The sequence below is a fragment of the Metopolophium dirhodum genome, chromosome 1 (genome assembly GCF_019925205.1).
Source record: "Metopolophium dirhodum isolate CAU chromosome 1, ASM1992520v1, whole genome shotgun sequence".
NCBI classification, from domain to species: domain Eukaryota; kingdom Metazoa; phylum Arthropoda; class Insecta; order Hemiptera; family Aphididae; genus Metopolophium; species Metopolophium dirhodum.
Window position 1 is genome coordinate 96,647,769 of NC_083560.1, and position 16,410 is coordinate 96,664,178.

The window sequence follows — 16,410 nt, forward strand, 5'->3', positions numbered from 1 at the left end:
TATTTTATGAGTTTAATTCAAAAAAAAAAAATATTGATTAAGTTTTGAAAAAACCAGGTTGGTATCTAATTATTACCGGATATTTATCAAATTTTGGATCATACGGTTGTCTCAAAGTGCAATTAATGTAGAATAAATAAAGTATGTTCCGAACAGGGTGAGACTCTCAGCGATTTTTATGCTTTTCGATTGACGAAAAAAAAAAAATAAAAAGTCTATAGACATATTATGAGAAGGAGGGGTGAATTGTTGCGCGGGAAAGGAACGGCGCAAGCGCGTACCGACGACTGTCAAAAAAAAAGTGGGGACGACGTCGACCGTCGCGCGCCGGCGGAACCGGTACGCGGCGTACGTACTCTTGTCCCCTGAAAAAAAGACAGTACGTAGGTCTCTTAATTATTAAGGTAATATTACATGAAATGTTAATTGTATATGACAAAGAGAAATATTACATTCGGCATGTCGATATTGAGTATATTAATATTCTGAACGTAACACGTGAAAAAAAATATTTTCAGTTTTTAGAGACAGTACGTAGGTCTCTGAAACCAAATATGATAAATTTAGATTTAATTCTGTACTAAATTTTTACGTATCAATATTTATAATAATAATAATAATAATAATAATATGTACTTAACCAGTGTATAATGAAACTATTAATTAAAAAATATAAAAACAATTTTTTTAACTTTTGGAAGACAGTATGTAGGTCTCTAAACGTGCTAAATTTAGATTTTCAACCTTATTTGTAAAAAAAAAAATATTTTTACATAATATTAATTGTACGCACACAAAGACGTTTTGTAATTCTCTATAATAAAATTATAGATCGAAAAGTATAAAAAAATTTTTTAACTTTTGGAAGACAGTATGTAGGTCTCTAAACGTTCTAAATTTAGATTTTCAACCTAATTTGTAAAAAAAAAAAATATTTTTACATAATATTAATATTGTATACACACACAAAGACGTTTTGTAATTCTCTATAATAAAATTATAGATCGAAAAGTATAACAAAATTTTTTAACTTTTGAGAGACAGTATGTAGGTCTCTGAATCTGTTAAATTTAGGTTTTAAACATTATTACATAATATTTATACGTACTCAAAGACGTTTTATAATAATTCTCTATCGCAAAAGTCTGTATAATATTATCAAAACACTTTACGAGAAAAAATTGAATTGTAATATTTATATCAAGTTTCGGGAGACAGTAGGTGAGTCTCCGCAGTAAAAATATTCTAAATTTAGATTTTGTCAAACAAAAAAAAAAAAATTAATTTTAAATTCGCGGGTTCAACGGTTTATTCACATGTACTAACAATGATTTCACGTAGAAAAAGACGGTAGTTAGGTATCCAGATCAAAAATTCTAAACCCAAAAAAATATTTAATTTCAAAAGACAGTACGTAAGTCTCCAAATTTAAAAATATTATAGGTAAACGCGGTAAGTCACCACAACAAAGAGTTTTAAACGCTGTTCCATAAGTCGAGAACAGTGTTGGTCTCCGAGTCGAAAATTATTGTAAACGTTCAATCGTAGAAAATTAATAATAAAGTCTTACGAGACAGTAGGTAGGTCTCTGAATTGAAAAATCGTAAACATTACTCGTCGAATAATAATGAAAAATCTTACAGTCTCCAAAAAGAGACGGTAGGTATGTCTCTGTATCGTAAAATATTCAGCCTTGGAAAACAAGCAGTAAAAAATATTTTCAAATACCAAGAGACAGTAGGTGAGTCTCCGGATCAATAAAGGATGTTACTTTACCTGTTTGCCGATACGACAAATAAAAATAAAAAATAACTCTATTATTATTACGATTTCTATGCTCCAATGTAAAATCAATATTATTGTCCGATTCATTCATTACTTGCGGAATTTTTCATATCTTTCTCTAAAAGTTTCGTTTATCGACGCTGCACAATTGATTTTCATCTGTTTTGTGGCATTTGACCGTATTAAAATGTAATCACAAGTAATTCTTACACCAGGTCTACCGTTTTTGTTTTTGAGTTTAAACACGTTACTATTGTTTTTGTTCGTCAGAATACGAAAATATTTTATTAATCTTGCGGTGTCATTTGAAAAAATTTTACGATTTGTTTTAGTACTGAATAAATTACAAGCTCCTACATATTTATATTTCAAAGATTTACAAGATTCGTAAAAATACAATATATCTTTGTATTTATTAAAATTGTAAGTAATTTTTTCATTGTTTTCAATTATGCGTGGATCCAATTCGCCTTTAGCGCTCAATTGATAAATTTGACTCTGATCGTCTTTTAAAAATTCTAACGCTTCGCAGAAAAATATCGGTACAAAAAAGTATTTGTTTTCGTAAATTTTTTTCAATAACAATTGAAACAAATTGTTTTCCGAATAATTCGATAACTCATAAAAATGCATATTAATGTCGGTATCGTATATTCCATAAGTTTTAAACATTTCACCTAGTGTAGTAGATGTGACATTATTCTGTTTTAAAACACTGTTTCGATCATAGTCCGTGTCTGTGTCTATGAAATATTCAATTCCGTAAAATTTTATCATATAGAATGGCACAATGTCGTGAGGATATTTCACGCGAAATTTATTGTGAATTCGATCATTATCAGAAGAAAGTGTAGCGACATGCGTTTCGTAAAAATTATAACCATTGCCGTGTCTATCTAATAATCCGACAGCGTGTACGATTGAAAAATTATCGATTTGTATTTTTTGTTTTTCCGATAGTGTATCTAGATTTTGATGTACAGATATTTTTAACATGTTATTCATCCGGACAAAACACAAAAATACACAATCGCCGAAGCGTAAAGCATTGTTTAAATTGTCGTAAACATATATTCCTTATGTAAATATTTTTAATAATATGTTTTTTTTTTGTTACAATATTATTATTTTATTTTTTGTCACAACAGAATCAACACGCACGACAATACTATCCACTATTATCGTACAAGGAGAGACAACAACGACGACGACACTGACGACACACTTTTTTTTAAATAATAAAAAATTAAATAATTATAACAAATACAATTTTATTAAATTATATTATAATAATATAGTCTTTCAATATATGAATTATTTTTTTTTTGTTTAAATGTTTGTATTTTAAAAAAAAAAAATATCTTATAAACGTCTAAATAAAGCTATATCGTCAATAACATATTATATTATAAATTATACATTATACATGTTATACTTTTTTACACACACACACACAATAATAATATAATCAGTAGAGCATATTTTTAATATTTTGATAAACGTAAAAGTTTATAATGTAAAAGTATAAAATATAATTATAAATAAAGTTTATATTTATTGAAATTTTCATTGAGTAAATAATTAATATTACTATTTTTCGTCTTCAGACTCATCAGAATAGTCTTCGTTGTTGGTATTTTCGATAAAACTGTCTGCATCACTATTGTACGTACAATCATTATTAATGTTTTTGTCTTCGTAATCGTTTGAATTCTTAGTCGGTATTGTAAACTCAGCACTTTTTATTAACAAACCTGAAATGGGTTCTGCAATAGTTGCCAATTTTGGTACGTCTAAAATAATATCATTGTCATCGTCGTCACACGTTAAACTCGTTTTATGTTTTTTCACAATTTTGTTCACATGACTTTTAATCATAGATCTATAGACAAAAGAACTATAATTTCGTAACGTCAAATCTTTTGTAACCATGGAATTCGGCATTTTTATTTGTCTGTAAACAACGTCTGCGGGTTTTATTGTTGGTGTTTTTAACATCCATCGTTTCAATATTGTCGAAATTGTATCGATTGCGTCTCTTTGATTACACGTATCGTCCTCGTCAAACCAAGATAAATCTATAAAATCGTATAACCGTGTATACATTCTATTTTGAAAAAATGTATAAAATTTCCAATTGGCTCTTTCCGAGTCAGAACCCATGTTTCGAGTCAAATGTGTATTGCGACATCGGACTATGTTGCTATCGATAACGGTCAAGATATCTAAACGGCAGCGAAAAAATTTATAAAAATTTGTGTCTTTTAGATTATCAAAAACGTCATCGAAAGAATCGAAAAATTCAACATGTTTTTTATTCTGAAGATTTGGAGTTGTATTTCCAAATTGTTTTACGTACGCGTCCATGAGTTTCCACAACAAATGCCATTCTAAAACGTTCAACGGTGATCTATCCATCACGGTTACATTTGTACTTTTAAGTACATCTAACATACCGGCGCATACGTATCCCATTGTTGACGGTGCGTAAGTTGTACTGTTTACAATGTTTCTAAATTTTTGAACTTTTAACACTGGGCCGTTTGTAATCGCTTGTAATATTGATGATTTTTTACAACAAGAAGTTCCGTCTAAACACAATACGTTTGTTTTAGAGTTTTTTATAGTTTTATCCAATATAGTTTCGATCCGATTTAAAATTGTTTTATAAGATTCGTTTGACGACGACGACGACGACGACGACATAATATTAGTAGGTTCACACATTTTACGTATATAATTACGATTATATAATATAGAAAACTATTTCGACGGATTTTTTTTTCAAATACACTTATAAGTAATATAAAATGGAATATACTTCCGTAGATCACAAGAATGCAGAAAAATACGCGGAATATAATTTTAAAGTAAGAATGTTGGAACGTTTGTTAAAAAAAGCTCCTCACTTGGCCAGCTATTTAGAATACACTGTGCGTGACGCGACTTCTGCAGATTTTTATATACCAATTTCACTGAAAAACAAATGTAAAATTATTGACATTAAAATATCGAAACGATTATGCGAAAAATTATCATGCAATAAGACTCGTGAAAAAGACATGTGCACACCCGATCATATAGCTTCTTATTACCGAGTCGGCGACGATAAATGGGACGTACAATGTCAGCCCGCGTGTTTTAACATGACGGATAAACCTACGTATGAAAAAAATGGAGAAGCTCGAACCGTCACACCTTGGTTGAACTATGCGTTTGGGGAATGTCGTGTGGTACCCCAAGAGACTGTAAATTTTTTAGAAAAACCATTTTATCGAAGCGATGTTCAATACGAAAAACGTGTAAACGACATGCCGACCGGTTATTCTAGAATAAAAGACACTTCTGACCCATACGGTTGCGGTTTCACGTACGTAAATAACGAAACTTATTGTAATTATTACGATACCGTTATGATCAAAGAAGAAGGTAAACAATACGGGCCGTGTTCGTACACGGGGACAGAACACGTTTTGGACGTGGTTGTTGGAATGAATCTCATCAATACTGTAAAATCAACAGTACGTAGTTACGTAATTAACCAATCTAAAGAACCTTTCGCTTTGCCTACAGATCTAGTAAAATTGCCCGAAAAACTCGATCCGTTATTAACGGTCAAAGGTTGGCGGTCGGATGTCAACACAAATTTTAAATTACCACAGTTAATGAATGTTCCGTACGAAAAACCTATTAAATCAACACGTTCCAAACGCAATGTCGAAAAAAAATCATCTACACAAATAATTGACAACAACACCGACGACGACGACGACGACTACGACGACAACAACAGGAACGACGTAGAAAACAACGAACCTATAATGACTACATCTGAAAAAGTTGAAAAAACTATACAAGTTACAATAGAATCTTTGATACAAATGGTTAAATCGCCAGAGCTTTGGGAAAGTCTTGCAATAAATCTGGCGTTCGAAACGACTTTGTCTGAACTCAGAAAATTTTGTGTAAAAACCATTGAAACGCTTCAACCGGTGCTGACAAAAAATATGATAACATTGATGGAAAAATCTTTTTCACGACCAGTAATCACGGCTGTGGTGCGAAGTATGGCTAAAACTATGGTAACCAGAGTAGTGTTAAAAATCGCCGCAAAATCTGCATTAATGTTGGCCAAAGTTACTTTGTACGCGACCAACCCTATAAGTTGGATTTTACTCGTAGCTATGGCATTAGATTTTGCTTTTGGTTGGTGGGATCCTTATGGATATCAAAGCATAAACCCAGTCGATTTTCCGATGGCTTTTATGCGTAGCGGTGAAATTGAGCAACGGCAACGTTTTAACATGGCAACGGTTGATTACAATTTTCAACATCTTGTTGATTTGCTACTGGATTCTGATGACATTTTGGAATTTACTATTTTAGCATTTTTTGAACGTGCGGTGTACATAAATAGTTTATCGACAAATAGTGACGGTGTTTTTATAGATAAATCTGAAGTATATGATCTCTCTCAAGGTATGGATATAGATTTGAATGAGATGGCTACGAACGCGAGTTTACGTGAACTTGTAAAAAGATCTACTTTTGACAAAAAAGACTATGACGCGTTTAATAAAAAATTTCTAGACAGAGTGTCCATTACGGGTAGCTGTACCGACTACGCGACTTTGATGGCTATAGGTGTGTTGGTTTTTGCTTTTTCAGGTGTATACTTGTTGGCTTTTTTATTCTTAATAGTTTTGTTGATTTTGTTGGGTATAAATAGACATTTAATTAATGACGATACTGTTATAAAACTACGAGATTTATTTATATCGCAATCAGTGACCGCATGACCGCCTTGGCTCGTACACGTGACAATTTTTTTTTTTTACAACAATATACAGTTTAGTGCATATTCAATTGTTTTGGAAAATGGAAAATTCCGAAGTTTATAAAAAAATTGTCGATAAGTTAAATATCAACGATGTCCCTAAACCCGAACCGTTAATACCAAAATGCTCGCCGACATATACGATATTAGACTTGGAAACCGGAGAACGTTACAAAATACCGTATGGTTTAAAAATCAAACATGAGTACTCGATGTCGAAAACTACTCCGGAAAAAGACATTGAAGACATACGATTCGAAAGACAATTATACGCACGTAGTAATCTCAATAAAGAACAAAGTGTTGTTTTCGATTACGTGATATCTCAATCCAAAGACATTGTAATTTTGCAAGCAGGCCCGGGTACTGGTAAAACTTTTACAATGTTGACGTTGGCTAATCATTTATCGTTAGTCACTGGAATCGTCCCAAATGTCGTAATTTACAAACGTGATTTATTACATACTTATAGATTTTCTGCTAACGGTTCTACTACGGCGTCGTTTATAATGCGTTTATTGAAAATAAAATATTTCACATATCAAACGCTTGAAATGCAACTCAGTAGTTGCATGAGTGTTGAACATTTTATAAACGCTATTGTCAGTCTTTTGAAGATTATTGATCTGAACATACTTTCCGAAGACTTTGTCAACCCGTTATTGATTTTAGACGAATATACCGTAATACCGAAACCTTTTTTGTTTTTAATAATGATGACATTACGTAAATACAATATTGGAGCGGTGATATGTGGTGATCGTTATCAATTACAAAATATACACAACTCTAGTCACGCTGGTCAATGTTCTGCATTCAACATCGTTTCGGCTTTTTCCGCTAAAATATTTCATTTGTCTCGTAACGAACGTTGTACCGATCAATCGTACAATGAAAAAGTAAATTTTATCGGAACTTTATCGTCGGAAAACATTTTAGACGACTGGGGTTACGCATTGATAAGTGCCATGTTTTATGAAAATATGACACAGAGTGTAAACACAGACGACACGATATTGTCAATGTACCACAAATATCTGACAGACAAAGTTCACGCTCTTGTACACGAACACCAAATACCCACGTCCGAATGGGTTATAGAAAAAAAACCAAGTGTAGATCACGAGAAGATATTCGGAAAACGTTTCTGCAATTCTGGTATGTATTTACCAAACCCGACGTTTAGATATCATCAAGCCGTAGAACTTATTAATTCGGAAGGCGGCTCATCGTCGTCAATCAAACCTCTGAAATTGTTAAAATTTTCCAAACAATGGTGTCCCGGTAAATATCTTCCATTTTTACCACTCGTCGTGGGTAATATATATTTTTTGAATCAAATGACTGAACGTTCTCTATGCATTTTGGAAAAAATAGAATTTCGTAGCGATGAGCCGGATACCGCGCAAACTTTGGTTGTACGTTTGAACAAGACAAAAAAATTAATAAAAATTCAACGCGGAAAATGTTCAAACGTTGTGTTTGAAAAACATTTAAGTTACATGTTAAATGACGGAAACGATACACAAAAAAATATAATAGATCGTGGTGACCTGTTTAATTTTCCTATATACCCTGCGTTTACTATGTCAATTTATATGAGTCAAGGGAGAACTATATCTAATAAAGTTTCTTTTTTACTACACGAATCGACGTTTCAAAGTCTGTACGTTGCAGTTTCTAGAGTAACGTCTGCAAAAAATATCAATTGTGTCGAAATTCCAAATCAATTGAAACATTTGGTGTCGGTATTGTTAAATTTTAACGTTACTGATCTGAAACCAATAACATTGGACGAAATACGCGAAAAATTGCTCTACGGTAATTATTTATATTACGACGTTCCGGTAGGAGCAAATGACATAATATTTGCAGCCATAAATTCTATTTCTAAAGATACTTTTGAAGAAAGATGTAAAGCTCGTGAACATTTGCAATTTTTAGTTTACAATCAACGTGTGCCGACACGGGTTTTGTCACGCGATCAGAAACAAAAAAAAAAAAAACTCACATACAGTACTACAATGCCGGTGTTGTTACGCATGAAAAATACAATAATGAGTTTAGCCAGTCTACCGCTCGTTGAAAGTCGTGCTTGGATTCACGAATGTCTAAAAGAATCTCGTATGCAAGATGCATTATGCGCTAATAAAAATGATATATTCGTACAAGACAGAGATCTGATACGATTCGAAATTGTTAACAGGGTTTGTGATTTGACAAAATTTAATACGTATGCCGCCAATGAAAATACAAAACATTTTTTAAAAACAATCGCTGAAGAACAAACGTTTGAACAAATCACTAAAAAATATCCGGAATGCGAATTTGTAGAAATAACTGCGGAAAACGGTATGAAACAATATGTCAACGCTTTTGTCTACGCGTTAACGGTCAAGTTTGACGATTGTGACATATATTCTAAATTAAAACGGCGACTGAACGATATAAAAATCAAAAAATCAAAAGAGGGGAAAATAACAACAGCCGTGACGAATAATTTGACACCATCAGAAAGTGTTAAAAGAGATTTGAAATTTGCAATACCTAACCAGTTCGAAAGACACGGCACTAGTCAACAGTTGAGTATAGAGCCTTTTATCAAGAAATTAAAAACCGATTGAAAAAAAAAATAAACTGTTTACGTTATTTTTATTTATAAAATTATATTCTATATATAGTTTTTTTCTAGTTTGTATAATAATTATTAACAATGCGTTTTTCTACATTTATTTACGCATTTTTTTTAATTTTTCCGTCGATCTATACGACTAAACGAAATTATATAGAAAATAATCTATCTGCAAATATGAAACGTTTCAATAAATTAATCCAAACAATGACAAACGATATGGAAATCGTATCGGATACCAAATCAAATATGTTCACTACTTGTGAAACGTGTAAATGTCTAATGAATTCGGTGCAATGCCATAAGATTTTCAAACCTTTTGATCGTACAATTTTATTCAACGTGACGGACATTGATATTGAAATAATATCGTTTAGAGGAGAACGGTTGATGAGACATAAAACTTTGTTAAACACAAACAACAGAGTTAGATCATTCAAACTCACATACAGCGAGTGTTTAAAATACTTGCCCGAAGCGTTATTCAAACACGAATATAATTTAGAACATATAAATATTTCGCACAATTGTATCAAGCACGTAAATACATTAATGTTTGTTCACCAATTTAAATTGAAAACGTTGGATTTATCATACAACCCATTGTTGGTGTTGAAAAGTTTACCATTATTCGACGTATCATCGATGAAAAATTTAATAACGTTAAATTTAATGATGACAAACGTTTTCAGAGAAACTGTTCAATTGGGAACGTTGAAAACGTTGTCAGAAATAAAACCATGGTTTTTGTTATGTATAACATACGAAGACTTCAATGATACTCGAGCGATAAGTTATGTTTGTGATTGCCAACAAAATGTTTACTATTTAAATTTGTTTTTAAAAAAAAACATTTCATGTGGACACGTAATGTTTTTGAATAAAAATAATACACTATCTGCTGAATGTTCATCGACAAATATGCAAAACAAATCTGATGAATTAGTTGTCCAAGAAATAACTTGTTTGGACGATTTGTTATTTCCACCAAACGCGTTGAATGAAAATCGTATAAAACAATTGGTTAGACTCGACGAAGAATATAATATAAAAAATACATATTCTGATGAAGATTTTGAATTTTTTCCAATGACGTTTCAAAATTATTATTTGTATTTAATATGGACCTTGGTAATGTTTTGTATAATTATGACAGTGTTTTTGTTCATTTCGTGTATAGCGCTGATTTGGATTATATATTTTCTCATAAATTTACAACTTCAAAAAGACAACCACGACACGTCTTATGGTCGTTGGACAGCAGACGGTGTAGATGAAATAAAAAACAATAACAATCGAAATGTTTTACACAACGAATTCATTTGTTATAATGATGATGCAGTTGACGTGATCGTAAATAATAGAGATTACAAAAATAAATCAATAGATTATGAAGAAAATCTCTACACGGAAATATTTGAAAACAGTTTGTAATTAGATTATATATATATATAGATAATAATACTATTTTTAAATTTTTTTTACGTACGTTGTATTTTCATTTTCAATGTTTACAGTGGTTATAGTTTTAATTGTATTTTTAATAATTATTTTACGAATCGTATTGAAAACATATAATCATCAAAATGAAAATAATATATTCGAAGTTGTTTACGCTGATAATGTCAGAACTGTTACAATGTAACAGGACTAAAACCTATGAATTTTAACATTGAAATTGTATTGTATTGAAAATTGTATTTTTTTTTACAACAGTCAAATTTATATAATATGTTTAATATTTTTTTTGTCCATAATCATCATTGTAAATCAACAATAACGATTGCATATTTTTTTAATAAAAAAAATTATTATTTGTATCTGAATGTGTTATGTATTTTTTTTTCAATATAGTTATTATAATACAAATTTACAAGTTTTATAAAAAAAAAAAATTAAAAACAATGTCTTCCTTTTGTAAATTAAATGAAAAAAGTTCAAAATTAACGGATGATTTCTTTAAAATTAACAATGTGACTGTAAAAATAGTTTCAAAAAATGATAATAACTCGTCAAAAAAAATAAAAACTTTAATTCTAAACCAAGAAAAAGGTATAAATACTCGCGAGTTTACCGGTTACATAAATGTACCAAAATCTTCTAAATATAAATCTATAATGTCTATGGTTTATTTATGTTCTAACGACAAGATTAGATTTACTAATAGAATCTTAAATTATCGTAATCATTTTTGTTTATACACCTCCGATTCTGAAAACACAGTGGTAATCGTACGCAGCGAAACTACTTCAAAATTAGCCAACAGTAAAGTACATTGTACATACGAGGTTTTACGATTGATTGATCGGTCGGTCAACACTTGTTGTTCCGACAAATGGATCGTATCTTTTGATAAGTGCGAAAATTTTACAGAATGTCCCGAATCCTTTATACCTTATACAATGTGTTGTTCTGGAGAATGGTGGTATTACGATCACGGTATCATTTTAAACGGGACCCACGGTAAATATTCATGTCTTGCGTATTATGAATTACATCCAGACTTGCAGCCACAGACGTCGTTTACTAGACCCACAACATTGTTTGCAAATCATCGTGAACACGACGAAACTAGCTCTGTAGTACATCCACCAATACTTTCAATTCCTAACTCTTTTAGACAAATGGCCGACGTAGACAATGAAGAAAATATATTTTGTAAACAACAAATGTGTGAACAAAATTTAAAAGACGTAAACCATTGTAATCTCAATGAAAATTACATATCGTCGTCAGATAAAGGTTGTAAAAATTTAGGAAAATCTATTGGTAAATCTGTAAGATTTGAAGAATCACAAACCAAGACAAATATAAAACAAAATATGGTTCCTAATTTATCAGATTTTATAACGTCTTACAAAATTGACTCACCCGAAACAAAAAAACAAAATTCTGATGAAAATCAATTTATAAAATTACCACAGTTAAACGTTCCGAATTTTCCACAATACGAAACTATAAAAGTGTCTAATTTTAACCAATGCACCGATTCACGTGAGCCATATTCACGATCGTCTACTACAGATGTACGATTTTTAAACAAAGAATTAACAATAGAAACTTTGATACCGTCCGAATGGTGGTTTGTAGAAAGACATGAAGAGTTAAATAAAGGAAACATACGATATTTTTTACCCAAATAAAAGAAAATATATTTTTTTACTTTACCAATACTCGTACTTTGTTGTATACACTATATTGAATACATTATTTCATAAATCTTAAGTTTTAACATAGAAATTAGAAATTTTTAAACCATAATGATTATTGTATTAAATTGTAAATTATTTATGTTTTATCCTTGTGTAACAAAGGATTGCAACTTTTAGCATAAAAATATATTATAATATTACCAACAAAAAAAAACAATGAATATTATATAATATTATCATATTAAATTTTATTAAATAAAATAATAAAAATTATTGCCCGTTAAATAACTAAAAACTAAAATACAAATACTATAATCTAATAGTAAATAAAATACAATAGAGTTAAACGTATTGTAAATTATTTATAACTTTTTGTGTAACAAAGGATTGCAACTTTCAACTTAAACATATTATATCATAATATTACCAAAAAAAAAAAAATATTGAATAAAATAATAAAAATTATTACCCGTTAAATGACGAAAAATTAAAATACAATTTTTTTTTTTTAAACAATTTTACAATTCTGTTGTTTTTATAAGCGTTATTGGATTTTCCGTAGTAATCGATGTGATGTCATCGTCAACTGTATATAAAGTTGATGAATATGTTGTAGGACGTAGAGCTTCGTAGGTATTAGGTCCATCGATTTCAATGTCGGGTCCGGGCGTGTAATTCATTTCCGTGATATTTCTGTAAAAGTTATCTGCAAAATATTTTCCTATAAAAAAAAAAGCAATCAATGTACTTATAATTGTTAACAAAATAATAATAAATTCGAGAAAACATATCAAAACAGATTGTTCTAGATTTGTCGCAGAAGATGTCGCAACGACGTCGGTTTTTTCTGTTGATGTTATATTTGTTTTTGGTAAAAAAGAACGAAATTGTGTAGGTGTATCCGAATAGTTGTTGTCTAAATCTAAATTACGATTATTTTCTTTCCACGTTTCATTTATTGTTGGCGAAACAAATATATTTAAATTATTTGATTTATCGTCTATGGCTGTAAGAAATTGAAGATTTAAATTTTTCTCAACTTGTGGATTCATATCCGAATTATTTTCATTGTAAACACGATCAAAAACACTTTCCGATTCGGTTTTATTTTCCGTGTACGACACGTTTGTGATCGTTTCTATTTCTTCTTTTTTAAATTGATCGTGTAAAAGTGTCTTTTGAACAGTATTGTTATGTATTGATGTAATTGTATCAGATTGTGTAGTCGTATTTAAATGTATTTGTTGTTCAAAACTACGATTATCCAAATCGGTACCATTCACGGTACCGCCGAACGATTCGTTTACATAAATAACTGGACTAATCTGTGTAGTTGAATTAAACTTGTAATCAGAAACGTTTATAGTTGATAATTTGTCATTTTTTGATGTATTATTGCAGTTTAAAATTGATAATTGCTTTACAGTTGTATTTGTATCTTCACAAACAAAATTCTTAAATTCAGTGGTTAAATTCAAAAATAAAGATTTACTTGGTAAATATGGAGTTGCAATAACTAACGTGTCGAACAATATCTGATGCATAGTTTTTGTTTTGAAATTATTGATTCTTGTTTCTACCACCACGTCATTAGTGTCGTTGAAATTTTTTTTTTGTAATAAGTTGTAACAAAAAATATTATCAAATTGTTCACGATTTCTTATAATATAAGAATATATTGTCGTTGTACAAAAAAATTGTACGTTTTTTGATGTATAATAAGAAAACATATTTGAATCACACATTGTACAATTATTTTTTGACGTAACGATAAAATGTTTAGATGTATATAATACCAAAGAGCTTCGATTGATCATGGATTGTATAATTGGTTCATCGTTAAAAGAATAAGATTCAAATACATCTAAATATTTATCAATAACTAATGTATTTTGTATATCTAAAACTTTTAAATTATCTAAATCTGATAATGACGACAAAGATGCCGATTGTAAAAACTGTGGTTGTAATCGCAAAATAAATGTTTTGTCAAAAAATAAATCCATATTATTTGAAAGATTTAAAAATTGTAATTTCTTTAAAAATTTAAATGTATCCATTTCTATAAAACTAATTTTATTATTAGATAAATCAATTGTTTCAATTGATTTTTCGCATTGGAAAGTACAGCGATTTACAATTTCCAAAAAACTGTATGTTATCGTTAACGATTGAACACGATCGCCGGTGTTTAATAAATTTTCAGTTAATTCTCGTTGTGTAAAATTTATGTATATAATTTTAAACCGTTCAAAATTATACATTGTCGATGTATTAAAAACATTTACGGAATTTTCACATATCAACACGTCTTGACTAGGAACACAACTCGTTGAAACGTCGTAAGAATTTCGCTCATTATTTTGAAAATAAATTTGTTTTTTTAAACAATTTTCCGTACAGTTTGAAACAAAGCAATCAATACGCAAACTTGATACGTATAAAATAAAAATTACACGATATAACACAATGTTGGTAGTCATTATTTTGAACGATAAAGAAAAAATCGACTAGTTAAATATAATAAAAGATATTATATAAAATGTATACGTTAATATCTGATAGAAAATATTATCTTATATAGTCAATCGGTGTAACAAAAACAAATTAGCAAAAGGTAACGCCCTATTACCACCGGTTTGTTATTTTATACAAAATTGATTTTGAATAGAATTGAGATAGTAGAAGGGGTTAAAATTAGAATATAAAGTCCACGATTTTGACAATACACAAACAGTTTCGACAAAACAACTATCGTAAGGCCGCCGATTATTTATGTGAGTTCTTTTTACATTATGACTGCAAAAAATCCGCGAACATTCAACGAACAAACACGCTCGAAATTATGGGACGTTTACGATAATTTTCAAGACGTATTAAATTTTCAACCTTCTATACGTTGTGACAAAATATCCACCGAAGAAATGCCAAACGAAACTTGTGTCTCTAAATCAATAGACGACAAACGATTGACGTTGCAAAAATTACAAAGAAAAATCATAGATTCTGTAGATTTTTGCCGGGACCGGACAAAACAGATTGAAATCGAAGAAGAATTCGACATAAAAGTCACCAACGAAGTGTTTTCGGAATTGTTTAGTATACAAAAACAAGATAAAATGAATTCGTCCAGTGCTCGCGTTATAAAAGTACAAGATTTTAAGTCTGTTCTTTTCGTACACAGTAGTGTTCAAAAAACAAAAAATGGTATTTTTCGTTTAACACCGCCAATGTTTACTATAAAAGTACCTAGATGTTTACCAAATACTGTTCAAAATTTAAACACCGGGTACATAATAGAAATACCTCAAAAAATTGAATCTCGACAAATTTTGGATGGTAAAATCATAAAAAAAACCAATACTGCTGAACTCCAAGAACAATTTATAATAATTCCACAAATATCTTGCTTAGATCCGACAATTGTACCATCTTTGCAAGCACGTGACGCCGACGACACGGGTCAGTTTACTGTCAACATATACAACAGGTTGGGTAATGAATGTACTATATATGTACGATTACACGCTTTTACAGTTGTTAGAATGCCTACGGAATGTGTGAGGTTTGTAAACGGCGATTCGACAGATATTACGGCGTTCAAAACAAAAGACACCAAGGAAAATCGTTTTGTCTACAATCTTCAAACACGTCTGCTATTCAGTGAAGCAGAAATAATGAAACGTTGTTTACGTTTAAAATGTTACGATCCTACAAAGTCGGGTCACAATAATTTATTAGACAAACAATTGATTATTGACAATGTGACAGTATTTTTTTCAAGTCGCAAACGCGAATGGACAGATCCTAAACTTTTTACAATATCTGGACTATTCCGACCATTTGGTCGATCAATATTACCACGAGTGTCGAAAAATTCTGAATTTGGCATCAACACACATTGTTGCGCATTTATAAAAAATCGTTCAGTTTTATTCACGGTTAGCGGTACGTTACAACCTTTTCACTTGTGTATGAACGGTGCATTGTTTGATATACTGAAA

General features: G+C 30.3%; 1 protein-coding gene across 1 annotated transcript; it reads left to right on the top strand.

Annotated features, from left to right (window-relative positions):
• Positions 1-4,595: 4,595 nt before the first annotated feature.
• LOC132947391 (uncharacterized) lies at positions 4,596-6,584 on the top strand. The gene has a single exon (XM_061017670.1). The coding sequence runs from the start codon at positions 4,596-4,598 to the stop codon at positions 6,582-6,584; it is 1,989 nt and encodes a 662-aa protein (XP_060873653.1).
• Positions 6,585-16,410: the final 9,826 nt, after the last annotated feature.

Excerpts from the sequence above, each read along its gene's own strand:
- LOC132947391 (XM_061017670.1), top strand. The coding sequence starts at position 4,596 with ATGGAATATACTTCCGTAGATCACAAGAATGCAGAAAAATACGCGGAA.